Here is a 23,455-nt window from a genome sequence, read left to right as displayed (position 1 = left end):
TCAAAAAAAGTTGAACTTTCTGATAATTCCACACTAAAATTATTTTGGCTTTGATGATTTCCTAATTAATTCAATTATTTGAAATCATATTAATTATTTTTTTCTGGGTGAATTGATAGGGTTTATACAGTACAAGAATTACATACAATGTAAGTCAAACTTTGACCAAAAATGACAAAAAAATTCCTTAAAAATACACATTTGCATATTTCATCACATTTGAACAAATCTAAGTTGGGTTATCCCTAGGGACCTGTATACCAAATAACAAAGCTGTCTGACCAGCGTTATGAAGAAGAGATTTTTTACCAAAACACCTTTTTTGGCATTAATTTGCCTATTTTCAACAATATCAAAAATTAAAAAAAATAGTTTCTCAAAATCATATTTTTCATCTACACAACAAATATCAAATCAGTAAGTACTGCGGTTCTCAAGATATTTGAGTGGACGGATGCCTCACAAACGGACATACATACATACATACATACATACATACATACATACAGACGACGACGGACGCCGGACGGATACCCATCCCAATAGCTTCTATAGACTATAGTCTATGGGAGCTAAAAACAGCAGCTAACATCTCCAACACTTCACCAATTCACCACCATGGTTTGGCCCCGTACCCGGTACTCCAATGGTGATGTTACACAGAAAATTGTTGTGTGTACAGGTTAAGCCTGTGCAGGGGAAAACTGAATGAGCTGATTGTGGCTATCATGTGACTTGCACACACTGCAGGATAATATAGTTGACAGATCGCTGATTTTTGGAATCAGCTTTGCTGCCAAGTATGATCTGAGTGGGTCAAAGAAACAGAATGGCAGCATTCATGACTTCAGCAATTGCTTGCTTGAACAAAGTAAAACGCTAAATTGACAGAAATTCCATCTTTGCCATTGATGTATTTATATGACAAACATTTAAGTGATCCATTCCTTTTTCAAAGTTCTTTTGTTGCTCTCAACAGAGAAGATAGTCTCTCTCTCTCTCTCTCTCTCTCTCTCTCTCTCTCTCCCCCCCCCCCCCCCCCCCCCGAACCACACCACATGATTTCCACAGTACATAAGCTTTCAAACTTAGAGATTATATTAGTGTTGCAACACTGAAATACTGACTGCAGGACTTTTTGGAACACTAAACATTTTGACACAGTACATAAGTAAAGATAACACATTAGTCATGGTTTCAGCACCTGAATAACTGAGTAGAAGACCAAAATAAATACCATGTAAAACCTTTTTGAAACTTGTGTCACCATGTTTGTTAAGATGGCAGGATTAATAATGCACATGGCCTAAAATTTACCAATATATATTAATTTCAAAATGGTCTCTATACCCTGTGTTAAGTCTATGGAGAAAAGTCAAAATTATAATTTTTTACAAAAATGAGAGGCAAAGAGTTCATATGCTCCAAAGGGTTACACAAGAGGTAGAGAAGAAAAGCACTATAAAAATTTATGTATCCAAAAACTGAGTCCCAGAGAAGCCTTCTTATTTAACATTAACAGTAGATCATGTGATATTGCGGACATCATGATAGGGTATATGACTTGTGCCTACATCAGAGAAATTCCCTTCATACCACAGGTTCTTGTCACAAATATTCAGAATTTTATCATCAAAACCCTGTGTACTAATATAACAGAATCTTGGTCTTTCTTCCTGTCAGTTTCTCTGTTCACAAAAAACACTACTCAAGGTTTGATAGTGAATTGGTATTAACGCTTTGAATACTATAATTTTTCCAAGGAAATTTTACTGCAACATTTTAGCAATTTTTATGAATTTTTCTGAAACTTTTTTGATAACTTTGAACCAAATGGATATCATATTTCAATCGGCTACAGTTTTTTATCAAAATTTTGGCAAAAAATTTGAAAAAAAAATGACTGGGGTATATATTTAAGGGTGACAAAAATTGACTTTGGCGCTAAAAGGGTTAACAAGCTGGTTCACCCTTGGCTATTCCAAAGTAGTAAGATCAGCTGCCAAGCAGTGGATTGATTTTAACAGACACCACATTCTGCAGTTCCGGAGAATTCAACTCCCACACTCACCTCTGCAATAGCAAATCAATGACATGGATTTGTGTTGGATGGAATAGAACATCACAGTGATCAACTCTGAGTTTTCAAAAGCCATCCATATACATGAATATTTCCATGTGTATGGCTTAAGAGGTCGTGGTGTGAAAGCTACTACACACAGTCAAACCTCCCCATTATGGTCACCCAAGGGACCAAGAAAAAGTGACTACTATACAGAGGTGGCCTTTCTACAGAGGGTGAGCGCGGCAGTACTTTCAGAGAAGGTGGGTGTGCTGAGTGGTGAATTAAGGAAAAGACAACAGCAATAACAAAATTAAATGCCATAGTACTGAAAATCACCGTACATGAAATAAATTTCTGAAACAATTCAGTGATGCAGAGATAAAATCAGTCAAAATAGACTCATTTCTTGCTTTCAGTTTAAGTGTTTTTGACTGAGGTCATTCACAGTCAGATATACAAATGACTATTCACAGGTCTTGTAACAACTTGTAGCAATTATACGTGACCACTGGCTATATAAGAGATGTGGCTGTTCTGCGGAGGGCCTTCAATGTAAACTGTTATAGAAATGCCACAAGGTGACCACTATAGAGAGGTGACCACTCTGTATGAATGACCAATAAGACCGGTATGAATGTACTTGATTTGAGCTAAAGAGCTTGTGAGCGTGTGCGATTTTCTGTTTGTGAGTCGATTACTTACCTGTTCCGTATCCGCCTTCACTTTTACCAGCGAATGGCTGGATCTTCACGTCGCTGAGCGTGACCTTGGTGAAGTTGTCCAGCTTGTATGTCTGTGCTTTGTCACACTTGTAGGAGTTTCCAAGATCTACTTTAAATTCCGTTTCATTGGAGTGACTAGTCATTTGTTTACCTGGAAGACAAATCAGACAGGACTCTCAAGTCAATTAATGAGGTCCCTGCATTGGTATTTTGGACATCATCAAAACTGTCCTCCTAAGATGTTGTATTTGCAAGCATATCAATATTCATGAGACATTTGCATTCAGCGAGTGAACTTTTCAAAACACTTGCATTCCATATGTAAGTTTGAAATCCTTAGAGCAGACTATTCAAAGAAGTGATGGTTTGTGCGGAGCGTGCAATTTGACAGGTGTAGCTGAAAATAGTGTTATCATTGACAGCTCCACAGAAAAATGTATCTATGTGATGGACAATCTGTTTGGTGATAATTAAGCAAATGATGTAATGTAATTGACTGATGCATCAAGCCCACTTCCAAAGAGTGCTGTCTCTTGATAAAATACTGGAAGGTTTTAGTGTAATATCAATTCAAATTAACAGATAGTGTTTTTTAAGTGCTCATACTATATGCGTACTATACTGTATGCATAATTTGCCTATATCTGTACAGATAATGGTGGAAACATGATGTATATATCATTACCTGCCTCTATATTCATACGATCTGCCTGTATGTATGCATGCATGCATGCATGATCAGTCTACATGTACACAATCTGCATTTTTGTGCACACAATGTGCATTTATATTTATGTACACACAATCTGCATTCATGCATTTATGTACACATGATCTGCATCTATGTACACATGACCTGCATGTATGTACACACGATCTGCATCTATGTACACATGATTTGCATCTATGTACGCATGATCTGCATCTATGTACACATGACCTGCATGTATGTTCACACGATCTGCATCTATGTACACATGATCTGCATCTATGTACGCATGATCTGCATCTATGTACACACGATCTGCATCTATGTACACACGATCTGCATCTATGTACACATGATCTGCATCTATGTACACACGATCTGCATCTATGTTCACACGATCTGCATCTATTTACACATGATCTGCATCTATGTACACACGATCTGCATCTATGTACACACGATCTGCATCTATGTACACATGATCTGCATCTATGTACACATGATCTGCATTTATGTACACATGATCTGCATCTATGTACACTTGATCTGCATTTATGTACACATGATCTGCATCTATGTACACTTGATCTGCATCTATGTACACATGATCCGCATTTATGTACACATGATCTGCATCTATGAACACATGATCTGCATTTATGAACACATGATCACCCTTCTACAACCTATGTAACCTATGGCAAGGGTTTACCTTCATCCTTGACACCGGGAAAGACATCATCAGTGTACACGTAGTTCAAAGTGAAACTATCCAGAGAGTACGTGCCAGAACCAGAAGCTGACAGAGCATCCTCGGAGCTGCTGCTGGTGGTGAAGGTCATGTTCATCATCCAATTTTCATAGCCCGTGAAGAGTAGCACAAAAGAAGAAGTCGTATTGCCACAGCTTGATTCAGATGAATTAGTCATATTAGGATCGACATCCATTGCTACGGTTACAGTCTGTTACCAAACAGAAAAAAATGATGATTCTAAAAGCTTGAAAGTACACAAGACCTGGGTATAAGAGTGAGAGTCTAAGGACACCCTCAGATGAAGATGTATGCCTCTGAACACCCTTTAAAGGTTCTTGTATTTCATTGTTTCACAGTATATGCTACCACATTAGGGGCTGTCGATAATAAAAGCTGATGCAGGATAAATGTAATTCTTTTGTTTAAAAGAAGGGGGTAAAAGCCAATTTTCATTTTGTGTGCATCAAAATCACATAAGGATTTTCGTCTATTGTTTTCGAAGTGCAGCGAGAATGCAAAACTACATTCAAGTTCATCGAGAACAGAATGACCAAAACATATGGAGACAAACAAGACAACGAAAAGACATAAATATGAAATACAAAATTGTATGCTTTTTCAACATGAAACATGTACGTGAAACATTTTCCTGCGTGCAAAATACATTAAAATGTTCTGTGTCTTACAAAGTGAAAGTGGAGGTAAATTAATTAATATGCACTTCTGGTATTTTTCATGGGCGTGCGGATTGGAGAGGTGCGTGTGAGTTTGTCAGAAACGGCATCATAATATGAAATTGATTACGCATAAGGATTTTCATTTTAAGGGGAGGGGTTTCAAGTAAAATGAAGGAATTACGTTTTTTGTACATCAGCTTTTATTATCGACGGCCCCTTAATCTCTTAGGTGTTTTTTTGCTTAACTGAAAGCTTTTTTACAATGCCAGACTATATAATAACATTTTCTGATCATTTCAACAGACAAGATTAATTTTCATCCAGACTACGTTAGCATATCTCTGTGTAACTGACCTTCCAGAAGAAATTATCATACCATTTCTTCTCAATTTCTGCTTTCAATGCACTGAGACTTTGTTTTGCTATTTGCTGTTGAAAAGTGGCTAGTGTTGTGTGATTTTTGACTGTCAGCATACAACCAATCAATCCATGTCATAGTTTACACACATCCTAAAACAGCCAATGATCTGGTCACAGTTTTCAAGAGGAAACACCATTGAATTATGACAGCACGCTAGGAGATATTATAATTTAACCCTCTTTCTCCCAAGTTGTAGTCATTTCTATGGTTTGTCTATGGAGCCTGGTAGAAAGAGGATTAATGGTATCCTAGAGGGTATGTTCATAATTTACTTGTTAACCCTTTGAGTTCCAAAGTCAGTTTTTGTCACCTTTATAAGATATAACGCCGACAAATATTTTCAGATCCAGACACTTTGTTTTCAGGTTCTTCCCAAAATTTTGATAAAAAACTGTAGTCATTACAAAGTTGTGTCCCTTTGGTCCAAATTGATCACAACAATTACAGAAAAATTCATAAAAATTGGTAAAATGTTGCACTAAAACTCGGGCGGAAACAATTACAGCACTGAAAGGGTAAACCTTTTCACCCCTGTTTCTCACTCTAGAGGTCCAACTTTACCATCGAAAACAATAGAATTGGTTCAAACCACGGTGGTGAAAGGGCCAAACTGGGAACTCTCAGACAAGTCAATTACTACTGTTACAAGATTGAATCAAATATTCAACTGGTGAATTCAGCGCAGCCACATCCAGTGTTTGATGACATAGAGCCACGTCTTTATTCTTACCTTGTTCTTATCGTTCTCATAAGTGAAATTAAAGCTGATCGCCATCTTCATCAGCATACACGTTTTATTACCACTGGTTATGTTCCAGCTGCCTGCTTTAGGTTGTGGAGGAGATGTGGGTGGTGCGACAGTTGTTACCTGAGTGGTGGGCGGGGGTGTTGGGTTGTCAGCATAACATACATCCGCTACAGAGACAAAAAGAGTTGTTAAGTCGAGCACTGAAGGGAGACACTGTCGTGCTGAAACAACGGAGCGCTTTTCACTGTTAAATTTTGTATGAAAAGCACCACCGCAGTTGACTTATGAACATCAATGATGACGTCGGATGACACATGATATACATCAACTTGTTGCGGAACAATCATTCCATTCAAAGGACACCTTTCAGATGGTGTGAAACTTTAAAAGGAGAATTTCAAATTTCAAATCAGCAAAGCAATTTTGCTTAGGGACCGTCTCAGATTGTCGCAGAAGTTCAAGAAACGAAATTTCTTCGTTTAGATCAAAACCCCCTCCCCCCTCCCCCTAAACGAAACTTCAAAAGTGTTAAATGTTCATGTCTGCCTGAGAGTACAATGTTACATTTTGCTATAGCTACTAAAGACGTATTCCCCTTGCCACATCACAATTAAAGTAAACGATCAGATTTGAGTACTAACAGGGCATTTTACCGCATAAAAGTTTCATTTTATTTTACTTTCCCCTTTTGCATCTCTTGTGCTGTTGTTTGTCTTTGTGAACACGCAATTTGTACTTGGTAGGGGCGGTAAATAAGCGAAAAAATTTGACAAGGGGGCCCAGGCATGTTCAATCATATTAAAACGACTATGACCAGGTGCATAACAAGTGAGAATAAAGACATCTAGTGGTTAGAGCAGACGCTTATAAATAGCACATTTTAAAAAAATGATACTTTTTGTCTTTGTATAATTTGATGAATGAAATGTTTAGGATACAATGTTCCTATCGGTAAATTGTGTTTGGGGCACAAACGAGATGGAAACAGTTACAAATTTGTTGGCACGAGTGTGCAGTTTTTCTTTAATTTACAATAAACACACGAAAAGTTGTGATCACAAAATAAAAGTGCGAAAGTGAAGTTCACTAATTGAATGGAGGTCAAACCCCCTCCCCCCCTAAACGAATAAATTTCGCTTTTTGAACTTCTGCGACAATTTGAGACGGTCCCTTACAGCTCTGCAGTTTTAAGATAAACACCAAATACAAGAATAGCCTTACAGAACATAGCCCCTCTGTTCAAAAAGTTAAGAGGTTTCAATTGACCCTTTCTAGAAAATTATATTTTTCCTATCAGTATGAGCACCGGGATAGCAGCCATTTTCAATTTCAAATATCAAAAATACCGTCAAGGACAGTGTGCTCACATTCAGTTTGAATTGGTCCATTCAAGAAATATTTAAACCTGGAAAAACAAGAATGACAAAAGCAAATAAGGTCTACAACTTAGGTACTGGAGGTCATCTTTAGGAACATGCATATCAACTATAGCAATAGGACAAGCAGATCCTAAACACTTAAGCAAATGTCAACAAAAAAATTAGCCAGAGAAGGTTTGACGAAAAGAAAAGGTTGGAAGAGTGGGGAAAAAATAAAGAGTGGGAAAAAATGTACAAGGGATCTGGTAAAAAGTAATGCTACCTCATCAATCTTCTAGACCCTACCCCCTCCTGAATATCAAATGTTCCATCCCTTTGTTGATTATGTTTACATGAGGCCAGATGGCAGGAAATATATTTACAACCTTGGGGATTTTTTAATTAATGCTATGAGTGCTATCACTCGAATGTAAACAGCACTCAAATTAATTACAGATAGTGAAATGCCTTCCACTGGGGGAAGGGGTGATGACGACATCTGGAATTATCCTGGATCCAAATTTCTCATCAGTTCTTGTGTGTCTTACATGGAAATGCTGCAAAAATTGATCCGCAATGAAAAAATTTACCTCAGCTTTGTTTTGTGAATCAAATTTTACTACAAATGGATACAAAATATAACAAAATTATGTTCACAGCCTACGAAACTGTCTCATAACATGGGCTGGGTTGGTGTAGGTCATTTAAAGGTCACAAACTGAGAAAATTACCTAAAATATAAAAATTTGGGGGCTTCCCAACACTTTGAGCAGAAAATTTATCTAATAACATCCCTCAGGACTTCTGTACCAAATTACAAAGCTATCAGACAAGTAATTTTGAGAACAACTTTTCTTGACCAAAAATGACAAAATTGTCTTAAAAATAAAAATTTGTATATTTCAGGACAACTTCCACATATCTAACTATTGTCATCCCTGCACATCTTTACACCTAATATAAAAGCTGTCTGTCCAGGGGCTTTAAAAAGAACATATTTTTTAAGATTTTTTGACCAAAAATGACAAAAAATGCCCCCAAACAGTAATATTTCTAATTTTGTCGTAATTTCAACAAATTAGAAGGCTAACACCCTTGCAAACATCCAACCAAAATTTGAGAGAAACTGGGCTGGTGGTTTCAGAGAAGAAGAAATTTTACTTAAAATGAGGAAAATAACTAAAAAATTCAGCAAAAATACAACATTCAAGATATCAAGATATCTGTATGAGGTCTACCTAAGGCACTTGTATACTAATTTTCAAAGCAATCAAACCAGCTGTTCTAAAGTTATTAATTTTTGACCATTTTCACATTTTTAAAGCTCATTTACATGATTTGGTCATTGCAAACTTCATTGAACAAAATCCCATCTACAGTCCAGGATGCATCCACAGACTAAATACTGCGCTAAAAAGAGCAGCGGTTCGTGAGTTTTTGAAGTTGATCGACATACTGTACATAAGTACATACTTACATATTGGCTGGTCCCCGCCTCAGTGACAAGCACAAAGAGGCAGGTAACGGGAAACCGCCATGTATCGAATTACGAAATCTGATTGGTTGAATCATGGGGCGCTGTCATTGGCTGTTCAATTTTATTTGGAAGTAACGCTAAAATTATCACAGTTTCAAGATGCGAACGTAGCTAGAATTTAACCAAGGATTTAATAACCATTCTTACAAGTTTTGAAATATTGGCAGCTACCAGATTTGACTAAACAGCACGCGACAAAAAATGATGCACTATGTGCGGGCATGCGCAATTAACAACTTCCGGGAGACCAAAAACTGTCTCATTTCAAAATGGCGGTTTGCCTGTATCTGCGTCTTACTACGTGCTGCGCACAAACAACTTTCCTATAGCCGTATAACTTTCTATAGGGGGGAGGTTAATGAGCAATCACGTCATATTTTTGAAGAGCGCCGCCATCGGCTCAATTGCGCACAGGTTTTGCTTGTCTTCGAATAACGCTCGATTCTGAATCAACGACTGGCTGAAAACATTCTGCACATGCGCACATCGCAAGACAGAAATACAACATTGTAAAGAGTGAAAACCCGATGGAATTCTGTCATTTCTTTCGTAAGTTACATGTTTTTGAAAATCGCTCTCAAAAATTTGAGATTTTCCAAAGTTTTCTGGGCATTTTTTCTGTCCTTTTTAGAGGACCTGGAGAAGATGAATGAGATTTTTTATGTGGAAACCGCTAATTTTCCCAGTGATCTGAATATATCACCTAATATTTCCACCCACAACCAAGTCGGGAACGCGACTGTAAATATATGGAACGATTTTTTATGCATAGCCTATTTTCGTTCTTTTGACAAATAGGATTGGCTTGTTTGACCTAGAAAATGGAGGAGGTGAGCGGTGATAGACCCTCTGAGGAGAAGCATATCTCCATGCTGACACGTCTATGCCGTGCGTGTGGCACATAAGACCTAAAAAAGCCTGCAAATGTCAACTTATATGCCAATGAACTCATGAAGGTGTGCCAGTGCCACCACAATGTTGATCACGTCCGTCAAAGTCTTTCCGACCCCCCCCCCCCCCCCGTGCGTCACATAAGACCTAAAAAAGCCTGCAAATGTCAACTTATATGCCAATGAACTCATGAAGGTGTGCCAGTGCCACCACAATGTTGATCACGTCCGTCAAAGTCTTTCCGACCCCCCCCCCCCCCCCCCCCCCCCCCCCCCCGTCATGGCAGTACGTACGTATGCGTACGGCAAATCGTTGGCATATGACCACAAAATTACCTCTGAAAACTTTCATGCTGCACAATTCGATGACCCTGTGCTGGGAAGTAGTTATCCAACTGCTCCAGTCTTTTTGTTGAGGCTTTCCATTTGTTCTCTATTGCCTTTATCAATGGGACAACGCGAAATGTTTTGCCGTCGCTAGCAATTGTTTACGTATTGATTTTGAAATTCGCTGGATTTGCAGGGTCAAGTCAGGTCGCAAGCCATGTGCGTATGAGCTCCACATTTACCCAGCAGCCTCCGCGAAAAGTTATACGGTCATAGGGCTCTATAGGGAAAGTTGTTTGTGCTGCGTCTAGACATGTGAGACGTAGTGATCAGCGAAACTTACATACATACATACGTACATACATAAATACATACACACATACATACAGATGCCACAGACTTCAGCTTATATGATAATCTCACATTGGTGTAACCAAATGTGAGCTAAAAATTTACAGTACTTTAACTCTCCAGCACTAAAAATTTGCAAGATGACCACAGATTTTCAGTCTTGATTTTGGAGGGGCATGATACAGTTTCCTCGAGGAAAGTTTAACCCTTTCACCCCAGTTCCCTGTATACAGGTCCAACTTTACCATAGAAAACAATGGATTTGGGACAAACCATGGTGGTGAAAGGGTTAATCAAATCTTCAAGGTGCGCACTACTCTAATCAGAAATTGGAAGAAAACTTAAGGTGTATAAAAATACAATAATTGTCAGACTCAATATCAGACTGAATCTGAATCAGGGGCTCAGAATACAGACTACTGACCAGCACTGAAATTGTTGTTCTTGATGTCAAATGGTTGCAAGCGGACACCAGATGTCATTAATGTTCCACCACTGGTAAAGTTGTACGTTTGATTTGCCTGGCACTCATACGACTTGTTAACTGCCGCCTTGAACAGTTGCTCTGTTGTCTGTGCCTTCATGGAACCTGCACACAGAAAATACACAGACATGAAAATCATAAGACACAAATTCTCTTGGGCCAGAAAAATCCTGTAATTTATGAATTCAACATTGGCTGTAAAACAGTTGTTGTTGACACAGAAATAATTCTTTTTATATAACACAGCTACATTTACAATATTTTTTTAGATATAAATCAATACAATTAATTTTTTCTGTTTGTCAAGTATAGTTTCTTGTTTTCCCCTAAAACTATGTATATAAGACAGTATTGTAGGACAGGAAATCCTCAGTGGATTGCGCAAAAGATTAATATACAAAAACACATTGAAAAGAAGCATGTTTCAATGAAAGAAGTTGGGTTTATGAAGCGTAGATCGCTCTGGGGTTGTAATGTCTATAAACAGCGATAACACGCAAAACTTTCACAGTACAACTGACAATGCCATTTATTCTATCAGCAACAAGCTTACATGTACCAGCAATAACATAACTTTATCCAAGAACTTGCAGACACGGCAAAAAAAAATACATTTGTAAAACAAAGACCACACTTAGGCTTCACTTTCATAACCATCTTTCCATGATGTGTCATTAAAAAAGACATTCCTGTAGCATTACATTTTAATCAGAATGAACATGGTATTGATGTTTAAATCATAGGTATCATACAGGTAAACAAACAAGATGATTAATTTCGTAAAAAACTTGAAATCCTCTGGATATAAAAATAGTGACAACATCACTGTTCGCTCCCATATAGTTATCAAAACAAGTTAACAATTGTATGAAACATGGACATACAAGTACAGACAGACTGACATACACAGATTGGCACAGAGTGATGACATTGACCCCAAGTGTGCCTTGGCCCATGGAGAGTGATAAAGATATAACAAACAGCTGAATGTAATGATAAAATAGTTAAGTATAGGCCTATACAGGCACTGAGAGTGAATATGTTACAGCAATTTGATTAGTTTCTTTTCCTTTTCTACTTCTGTGATAATCTTTAAGACAATCAATCTGCAAGGCAGTTTATGTATTGACAAATATGTTATCTTTTACAAGCACACAGTAAACTGTTCTTGATTTTTCATTTACAATATTTGACATGGACTGAAATACATAACATGCAACCAATGTTTACACTTTGCCCATACACCAGATACATGGAGAAATTTCAACATAAAATCATTACTCAGAAAACCCTATACAGGGAAAAGTAAACATTGTTTTCTTCCAGAACAGCTGGTGCATCCACATCTGGAACAACTTACAAACTTAACCAAGTACACAAGGATGATGACACAAGAGATAAAGTTAAACTGTGGTGAACTTGACTATTCCTTTCAAATCCTTACCTAACTTGACATCTTAAACTAAAATACACTGCATTGTTAATTACGCACAAAAATACATCGGGGTGGACCATTCGATAAGGGATGGTGTCTGGAAGATCGATGAGGTACATTATCTTTTTTATCCGATCCATTGTACATTCTTTTTTCCCAACTCTCCCACCTTTTCTTTTTGTCAAACCTTCTCTGGCTGAATTTTTTATTGGCATTTGTTTGGAATTGTGTCAAAATCTGCCAGGATTTTTTTACTGCATTTCAACACCAAATAAAGTTAACCATATCAAATGCTTACTAAATCACCACATTATACACTCTTAATTCCAGTAGGTATAAAATTACCCCAAAAAATCTTAAAAATACAAAATGAAAGATATCCCAGTAAAACTGACAGTTTCGCAAAGTTGCCCCTAAAATTCTAAATTCCGGATTTCAACTTAATTTCAATATATCTTATTAACAAAAACCCTAACAACCCGTTTACTAAATATCAAAGCAATCAGACTGGTAAATTTTGAGAAACAAATTTTTTGACCAAAAATGAGAAAATAGCGTCAATGACACTGTAGCTCCATCCTGGACTATTTAGTGTTTGTTCTCTGGTCAGATATTTGAACATGTGTGAAAGGGATAAAGTGCATGAAGTGAAAATACTTAAATGAAATGTACTGGAGACAGTGAAATATGTTTAATGTAATTATTCAGAATATAAAATGGAAAAAATACAGAATTAGATATATCGAATACTGTGATACAACCATTAAATCAACAAGTCATTTACAATGACATAGTCCCCACTTGTAATAGGAGTATTAGTCTTGATGGGGCAGGAAAATGTGGTCATTAAGAAGTATCACTGGAGTGTATATGTTGAGATCTATGGGCACATAGGTCTATGTCGTTGTTCCAATTTGAAACACATGAGGCATGTCTAAGTTATCGGTTCTAAATCGGGAAAAAAGATCAGACCTCTAGCAGTATTGGCCAGCCAAGAAATACATATGTGCATTATAAATGAGGTACAAGATGTGACATCTTAAGGTCTAATATCCTATCAAAATTGGAGGGTATAGAACTTGTGGTTACTGAGATATGCATATATATGTATAATCAAGGTCAAAGGTCATCGAGGTCACATGACATTTTGAAAAAAAAATTATATTGCTAATTAATCCCTATATGCCAAAAAATCAGATCTCTAGCTCTATTTTCGCTTGCCCAGAATTAGATGTGTACATAATTAATGAGGTAAAGCGTGTGTTGTCATAAGGTCTCCCATCCTACTAAATACAAAGGACATAGCACTTGTGGTTACTTATTTATTGACATAAACATTTTAGGTAAAAGGTCATCGAGGTCACATGACATTTAGTCAAAAAATTTCTCTCCTATAGTTATCCCTATATACCAAATATCAGGCATCCAGCTCTATTGGCTCGCTCAGAATGAGATATGCGCATAATTATTGAGGTACAGTATGTGGCGTCATAAGTTGTCCAATCATACCAAACATGAAGGGTGTAGCACTTGTGGTTACCGAGTTAAAAAATATGTATATTTGAGGTCAAAGGTCACCGAGGTCACGTGACATTTTGTCAAAAAAATTGTTTTGCTAAGTTATGCCTATATACCAAAAATCAGACCTATAGCTCTATTGGCTCGCTCAAAATTAGATATGTGCATAATTAATGAGGTACAATATGTGGCGTCATAAGCTGTCCCATCATACCATACATGAAGGCTGTAGCACTTGTGGTTACTGAGTTATGAACAAATATGTATATTTGAGGTCAAAGGTCACCGAGGTCACGTGACATTTGCCAAAAAAATTGTATTGCTAAGTTGTCCCTATATACCAAAAATCAGACCTCTAGCTCTATTGGCTCGCTCAAAATTAGATATGCGCATAATTAATGAGGTACAATATGTGGCGTCATAAGGTGTCCCATCATACCATACATGAAGGCTGTAGCACTTGTGGTTACTGAGTTATGGAAAAATATGTATATTTGAGGTCAAAGGTCACCGAGGTCACGTGACATTTTGTCAAAAAAATTGTATTGCTAAGTTATGCCTATATACCAAAAATCAGACCTCTAGCTCTATTGGCTCGCTCAAAATTAGATATGTGCATAATTAATGGTACAATATGTGGCGTCATAAGCTGTCCCATCATACCATATATGAAGGGTGTAGCACTTGTGGTTACTGAGTTATGGACAAATATGTATATTTGAGATCAAAGGTCATCAAGGTCACATGACATTTTGTCAAAATATCCGAGATATCTGCATGAACGGATGGACTCACGGATGGACGAACAGACGGACATGACCCAATCTATAAGCTCACTGGACTTCATCCGTGGGGACTAAAAATTGTGTCACTGCATCCTTTTTGCAATATGAATACGATGAGAAACTAAATTTTTATTTTTTGTGGCCTTATACATGGGAGTCTATGGAGATCTGCCTTATACATGGGAGTCTATGGACGTGTAAACTAAAAATGTGCAAATTTCACCACAATTTGCCCAAATTTGGAAAAGGTCACTCCTATGCACTTCCATACCAAGTTTCAAATCAATCGGACTGGTGGTTTCAGAGCAGGAGATTTTTGACCAAAAATGGGAGAAAATTACAAAAAATTCATGAAAAATAGCAACTCCAAGATACTGACCCAAGATGCGCACAATCATTTCATGTCAGCCCAAAGTACTTACATGCTAATTTTTCATGTAATCTGCTCAGTGGTTATTGAGTTTTTTCAATTTTGACTGTTTTTACATTTTTTCACTTAATTTGCATATTTTTGGCAATGACAACTTCATTTGAACAAAATCTCATCTACAGCCCATCATCCATGTACACACCAAATATCAAGATGAAATGTACAGCGGTTTTGGAGTTTTTGATGTTGACGGACAGACATACAGACATACAGACATACAGACATACAGACATACAGACATACAGACATACAGACATACATACATACATACAGACATTTTCCTAGCCTATAAGAATAGCTTCCATTGCCATATATACATATGGCTATGGGAGCTAAAAAATTGCCCCCCAAAATACAAAATTGCAGATTTCATCCTAATTTTAAATATATCTCATTAACATAAACCCTAGGAACCTGTACACAAGATATCAAAGCTACCAGATCACAAGTTTTAGGAGAAAAATTTTTTGACCAAAAAAAGCAAAAATTGCCCCCAAAATAAAAAAAAATTGCCAGTTTCAACATACCTTCAATACATTATATTGGGATTAATCTTAGATACCTGTATAACAAATATCAAAGCTATCAAATGAGTAGTTTTTGGATAAAAAATTTTTTTATCAAAAATTGGGAAAATTGCCCCAAAATTACAAATATGACAATATCAATACAATTTGCACAAGCATGACTGAGGTCATTCTGAGGAACATGAATATGAAGTTTCATAGCAATCAGACGAGCGATTTCAGAGAACAAGATTTTTTGACTAAAAACTGAAAAAATACGCTAAAAATACAAACATGCAAATTTCATCCCACTTTTTGCACACATACTTTAGAATACCTAAATATATCTGCATACCAAGTTTCAACCAAATCTGACCACTGCTCACTGAGTTTTAGCCATTTGCAGGATTTTTCCTTTTCCCCCCCTCATTTGCATATTTTTGGCACTGACATGTTCATTTGAACAAAATTCACATCTCCACCCCTAGGTGCACCTGTACACCAAATACTAAGACAGTAGGTGCTACGGTTTAGGAGTTTTTGATGTGGACGGACATACATACATACATACATACATACATACATACAGACAGACAACATTTTTCCACCTTATATAAATACCTCCCATTTGCATATATACATAATGCATATTATATGGGAGCTAAAAACGTAAGACTGTCACACCACAAACATTAAGCATCACAAAATAAATGTTTTTCCACACTCCTTTGCAGTTACCTGTACAGCGCCCTCTACATACCCTATTAAATTGTATAAATTCAGGTTTTCCTTTGGTCTCACTAACACCTTTATCCATCACCCGGTATCATGAAGTCCTATAGCTTATCAGGTATGTTCTTTTCAGGACGCTAAACATTTCTTTCCAATTCAGATTGCAATGTAATGGTTTTTTAGTTAACCCTTTGAGCACCAAAGTCAATTTTTGTCATCCTTATAAAATATACCTAAGTCAATTTTTGTTACATTTTTGCCAAAATTTTGATTAAACAAGTCATCGTTGATGACAAAGTCCCCACTTGTTAATGGGTATTTTGATTACAGGTCCTCAGAGAGGATAGAGTCCTCTTCATTAGGTCTGTGATAAAAATACTTTTGAATGAATTCGCTTGATACATGTCTGAGTTATGGTTCAGGACATGAAAAAAATCATAACAAAATGGTCGCACAGTGGCCATATTGGATCGCATCACAAAACAAATTGATGTGCATAGCTATGACATTAGTCGATGTCCTTGTACCAACTTTGAATAAAATTGGTCAAAACATGCGGATATGCCTGAGAAATGGCTTTGTACATGAAAAAATTGTAATACAATGGCCGCCTGGCGGCCATATTGGATCGTATCACAAAACAAATTGACATGCATATGTATGACATAGGTCAATGTCCTTGTACCAACTTTGAATAAAATCGGTTGAGATATGCCTGAGTTATGAAAAAAACGTAATAAATGGCCGCACAGCAGCCATTTTGGATCGTATCACAAAACAAATTGACGTGCACAGCTATGACATTTGTCAATAAGCTTGTACCAACTTTGAATAAAATCGGTTGAAACGTGCCTGAGTAACGGCTCTGTACATGAAAAAATCGTAATAAAATGGCCGCCTGGCGGCCATATTGGATCGTATCACAAAACAAATTGATGTGCATATCTATGACATTGGTCAATGTCCTTGTACCAACTCTGAATAAAATCGGTCAAAACATGCCTGAGTAATGGCTCTGTACATGAAAAAATCGTAATAAAATGGCCGCCTGGCGGCCATATTGGATCGTATCACAAAACAAATTGACGTGCATATCTATGACATTGGTCAATGTCCTTGTACCTACTCTGAATAAAATCGGTCGAAACATGCCTGAGTAATGGCTCTGTACATGAAAAAATCGTAATAAAATGGCCGCCTGGCGGCCATATTGGATCGTATCACAAAACAAATTGACGTGCATATCTATGACATTGGTCAATGTCCTTGTACCAACTTTGAATAAAATCGGTTGGAACATGCCTGAGTTATGGCTCTGTACATGAAAAAATCGTAATAAAATGGCCGCCTGGCGGCCATATTGGATCGTATCACAAAACAAATTGACGTGCATCTGTATGACATATGAAGTAATCCTTGTACCAAGTTTGAATGAAATCGCTCCAGGCATCTCAGAGATATCTGCGTGAACGGACGGACGGACGGCGGACGACGACGACGCACGGACGGACGCACGGACGGACATGACCAAACCTATAAGTCCCCCGGACGGTGTCCGTGGGGACTAAAAATATGGCCAGTGAAATGTTGAGTTCATTTGGTCCAAAATTATCTCAAAAATTACAGAAAAGTTCATAAAAATTGGTAAAATGTTGCACAAAAATTTTGGCGGGAAAAAATACAGCACTTAAAGGGTTAAATCCACTTCTTTCTTGTATCAATCACTACCTTTTCATTCTCCTACACAAGCAATGTCATTTTGAAAGTTTTCTACACAGGCAATGTATTTTTCGAAGGTTTCAAAAATATTGTCATGTCACTTCTGTGTGTAAGTTAAATTGATTAAATTGTCTTTTATCTTGCAATTTTTACAAGTATGCTGAGATCTGTACATTTTATCACTCTCTTTAGATGTAGCTGAAACAGCTCTGGCTATACAGCAAAATGTCGTACATTGTATGTCGTACACAAGGAATACATTTAAAGCCCCAATAGCTGCGAATTTTATGCATTATTTTCATGATTTTATTTTCAAACCAAAGTTGGTTTGTGTAAATGTTCTACCTTAAAGGCATGTATAGAAGTATCACTGCTCGCTGATTTGGACCATGCCTACACATTTTAACAGGCTGAATAATAAACGGGTGCCACACCCATAAAATGGCACCCTCACAGAAAAGTACAAAACATAGGGCCAAAATCCCTGAAGCTACTATAGACATGGATACAAAATTAAGTATTTCCCAACTGTATGAAATTATCTCACTAAAGGTCATCCTAGGGACTTGTAAACCAAATATTAAAGTTTTCTGACCAGCGGTTTTGAAAAAACAAGCGACTCAACAGTTGACAGAGCTCTGCTGTGTTATGTAGAGAATAACCTTTTGTGACACATGTATTGATGAAGAAGATGGATATATTTGATGGCCTGATCAAAAGTGGAAAATAAAATTCTGTAAAAATGCAGATTTGCATATTTCATCACAATTTGAACAAATCTAAGTTGGGTTATCCCTAGGGACCTGTATACCAAATAACAAAGCTGTCTGACCAGCGGTTATGAAGAAGAAGATTTTTTACCAAAAACGCCTTTTTTGGCATTAATTTGCCTATTTTCAACAATATCAAAACATAGGGCCAAAGTCCCTGAAGCTACTATAGACATGGATACAAAATTAAGTATTTCCTGACTGTATGAAATTATCTCACTAAGGTCATCCTACGGACAAGTAAACTGAATATTAAAGCTGTCTGACCAGCGGTTTTGAAAGAACAAGCAACTCAACAGTTGACAGAGCTCTGTTGAGTTATGTAGAGAATAACCTTTTGTGATACATGTATTGATGAAGAAGGTGGATATCTTTGATTAACATTGTGAGTTCTGTTTAATAAGTTGAGACTGTACATACTCAGAGAAAGCACACTGAAGAGACAAAGGTTTGAAACTTAAGAAGTTCAAGGTCATCAAAAGCATTATAAGGAATCATGTTACACTTTCATTGCACTGTTTACACAGATTGCATAATTGCTATAAATAGCACATGAGGAATCTTTATACAGCCCAGCTTTACCATAAAAACCCTATCACTTTGACCACTCTTTTAATTGACCACTCTATTTTTTTCCTCAAAAAGTAATTTTATTTTATCCTTACCAAGTCAACCATAAATGGTAATTAGAACTTTCTCTATCTCTATCTCTATCTCTATTGACTATTTTGAGCAATTTCTTTTAGATAACATACAGGGCACAATAAATGACGGTTCAGAATATGTCAAAGTTGGGATTCAGGAAAGTTGCCTTTACATGTTTTAATCCTCCAAGATGGTTTCACTATGAACTGTCAAAAAAAGTTGAACTTTCTGATAATTCTACACTAAAATTATTTTGGCTTTGATGATTTCCTAATTAATTCAATTATTTAAAATCATATTAATTATTTTTTTCTGGGTGAATTGATAGGGTTTATACAGTACAAGAATTACATACAATGTAAGTCAAATTTTGACCAAAAATGACAAAAAAATTCCTTAAAAATACAGATTTGCATATTTCATTACAATTTGAACAAGTCTAAGTTGGGTTACCCCTAGGGACCTGTATACCAAATAACAAAGCTGTCTGACCAGCGGTTATGAAGAAGAAGATTTTTTACCAAAAACACCTTTTTTGGCATTAATTTGCCTATTTTCAACAATATCAAAAAATTAAAAAATAGTTTCTCAAAATCGTATTTTTCATCTTCACAACAAATATCAAATCAGTAAGTACTGCGGTTCTCAAGATATTTGAGTGGACGGACGCCTCACAAACGGACATACATACATACATACATACATACATACATACATACATACATACATACATACATACATACAGATTGACGACGGACGCCGGACGGATACCCATCCCAATAGCTTCTATAGACTATAGTCTATAGTAGCTAAAATAAAAAAAATTCAATCATATTTTTCATCTACACAACAAATATCAAATCAGTAAGTACTGTGGTTCTCAAGATATTTGAGTGGACGGACGCCTCACAAACAGACATACATACATACATACATACATACATACATACAGACTGACGACGGACGCTGGACGGATACCCATCCCAATAGCTTCTATAGACTATAGTCTATAGTAGCTAAAAAACAGTATTCCCAGCACATACACATTGTGATCATACCAGAAACAAGCATGACGCCATTTATTTGAATGCGCAAAAGATGATGACTAACATTTTGTTGTTGTAATCTTAACTTTTCTCTGTCATACCATTAGCTTTTGAAAATGGCGGGAAATCTAAAATGATGTTAAACGTCTGAATTTACATGTCACTTTATACACTTTTTCAGTCTTTAATGGGTCTTATTCAAAGAAAACTCTTGGAAAACGGGGACATTTTGAGATCGGTTTTATTACACATTCACAGCTACTGGGGCTTTCAGCCTAGACATAAACAGACATAACATTATGTCATCATGCCTTTGAATGACATGTGATGTTATATGTCAACACTCCGTGATGTACATACATACCTGTGGTGGTGGCATTGGGAAAGTCTGATTCACTATGGATATAGTCAAAGGATGTCATGTTGGCATAAAACACGTCACCATCCTTGACGAAATCAAAGGTGATGTTGTAGTCAGTCTCAGGAAAGTTCAAAACGAGTCTAGACACTGTGCTACCACATTCACTCTTGTCTTCATCTACTGTTGTACCGAGAGGCAAATCAAACTTGGCCATGCCCTGGAAGAAGAAATAAGGTGAGACCATCCAACAATTACAACTCAACTGAAAATTAAAGCATTGGTGATGAAAGCTTATGTCACTGTCACAACTGACGCACTAGAAATAGAATTCCTTAGTTTTTTTTGTTTTTTTGTTTTTTTTTTGGGGGGGGAGAAGAGGAGACATTTAAATGTATCACAATTGCGATAGGATTATATCAATATTTTATTACATTTTAATTGCAACACATGATATCGCTAGAAGTCACAACCCCAAGTAATGACCTGTCTGTTGCCCGAATAATGACAAACCCTCTTTTTGACATTTTTTGATACATCTATACTGGGAAAAATCCTTATAGACTGTCACTATCTGAGTTTTTCCTGTTGTTTGCACGTGTTGAGTCCCGCCATGAAGAAAATCATACCTATTTGTGGTCAAACCACTCATTTCAGTACATTGAAAAAGTGTAAATGTATAACGTTTGTTCATCTACATTCGTAATCTGTTCCAAGGAGTGGACCTATCGGATTCACTTGCTACTTTGAACAGAAATACTCACAAAACTGTTACAGTGATGTTTGCTAAGTTAGGACTGGGGATAGTTTAAAGCAAATGTTTCTGCTACAAGCCCCATGAAATAGACTGGGGAAATAAGAAACTGTTATTTCTGTATTGGGGGGGGGGGGGGGAGGGGGGTGGGGGGGGGCCAACCTCTTCAAATCTGCAAAATTCAGCAAAATCACACATTAATATACATGTAAAATTAAAAGAAAGAGTTTAAGTTGGAGGGTTGTAAATAGGGTTGGTTTGATTAAAAGAAATAGACATTAGTTTTTGTTTGGCCTATAGTCACAAGAGGGCGCCACACCATTACTCACTGTTGTGTTGTCTGTCTTGTTATAAGGCAGATTGAACTCAATACCAAGTATTGCCTTCAGACAAACAGTACCATTTGCATACTTCACATCAAAGGAAACATCGGGTGGCTGGGTCACTGTGCTATGCTGTGCAGTTGTAGCAGGCGCTGGAGTTGTCATGTCAGCGGCACAAACAGCAGCTGCAAGATGGGTAGAAAATTTTGAAGATCTGTTCATTAACATTGCATTCATCAAAACTTTTGTCCGTTCATGCCCTTGTTGTACTCCCTACATTACATGAACATGAGATTTACATAGTAAAAAAAAATTGACCCTGGTTTTTCTGCTTTCCCTTTTCTACAGTATTCAATAGTTAAAGTTTTCTCTGCAAAATAGCAAACCTGAAAGTTGTTCTATAAAATGGTGATGAAGGGTGTAATAAACTAACTAAGATATTTACTTCATCAATTGTTGGGTTGTCAGCATAACATACATCTGCTACAGAGATAAAAAGAGATGTTAAGTCGAGCACTGAAGGGAGACACTGTTATGCGAAACATGAGGGCGCCTTTTGCTGTCAAATTTTGTGTGCAAAGCGCCACCGCAGGTTGAATCATGAACATCAATGATGACGCATGATATATATGAACTTGTTGCAGAACAAACATTCCATTCAAAGGACACCTTTCAGATGGTGTGAAACTTTAAAGAAGAATTTCAAATTTCAAATCAGTGGAGGAATTTTGCTGACAGCTCTGCAGTTTTAAGATAAACACCAAATACAAGAATAGCCTTACAGAACATAGCCCCTCTGTTCAAAAAGTTAAGAGGTTTCAATTGACCCTTTCTAGAAAATTATATTTTTCCTAGCAGTATGAGCACCGGGACAGCAGCCATTTTCAATTTCAAATATCAAAAATTTGAAGTACTTTCCAGCACTAAAAATTTGCAAGAAGACCACCGATTTTCAGTCTTGATTTTATAGGGGCATGATACAGTTTCCTTGAGGAAAGTTTAATCAAATCTTCAAGGTGTGCACTACTCTAATCAGAAATTGGAAGAAAACTTCAAGGTGTACAAAAATTCAATAATTGTCAGACTCTATATCTGAGTGAATCTGAATCAGGGGCTCAGAATACAGACTACTGACCAGTACTGAAGTTGTTGTTCATGATGTCAAATGGTTGCAAGCGGACACCAGATGTCATTAATGTTCCACCACTGGTAAAGTTGTACGTTTGATCTGCCTGGCACTCATACGACTTGTTAACTGCCGCCTTGAACAGTTGCTCTGTTGTCTGTGCCTTCATGGAACCTGCACACAGAAAATACACAGACATGAAAATCATAAGACAGCAATTCTCTTGAGCCAGAAAAAATCCTGTAACCAGTATCTCACTGATTCT

General features: G+C 36.9%; 1 protein-coding gene across 1 annotated transcript in view; it reads right to left on the bottom strand.

Annotated features, from left to right (window-relative positions):
• Positions 1 to 23,455, bottom strand: part of LOC139119339 (lysosome-associated membrane glycoprotein 1-like) — a 49,436-nt gene that overhangs the window by 4,802 nt on the left and 21,179 nt on the right. The window contains exons 4-10 of the mRNA XM_070683109.1: positions 23,200 to 23,364; positions 22,071 to 22,249; positions 20,994 to 21,207; positions 10,984 to 11,148; positions 6,079 to 6,263; positions 4,209 to 4,458; positions 2,768 to 2,938 (exon numbers count right to left, since the gene is read on the bottom strand). Of these exons, the coding sequence (XP_070539210.1) occupies positions 2,768 to 2,938; positions 4,209 to 4,458; positions 6,079 to 6,263; positions 10,984 to 11,148; positions 20,994 to 21,207; positions 22,071 to 22,249; positions 23,200 to 23,364 (1,329 nt within the window). The remainder of the gene's footprint in view (positions 1 to 2,767; positions 2,939 to 4,208; positions 4,459 to 6,078; positions 6,264 to 10,983; positions 11,149 to 20,993; positions 21,208 to 22,070; positions 22,250 to 23,199; positions 23,365 to 23,455) is intronic.

The sequence above is a fragment of the Ptychodera flava genome, chromosome 19 (assembly GCF_041260155.1).
Source record: "Ptychodera flava strain L36383 chromosome 19, AS_Pfla_20210202, whole genome shotgun sequence".
Lineage (NCBI taxonomy): Eukaryota > Metazoa > Hemichordata > Enteropneusta > Ptychoderidae > Ptychodera > Ptychodera flava.
This window is presented reverse-complemented; position numbering and strand designations above follow the sequence as displayed.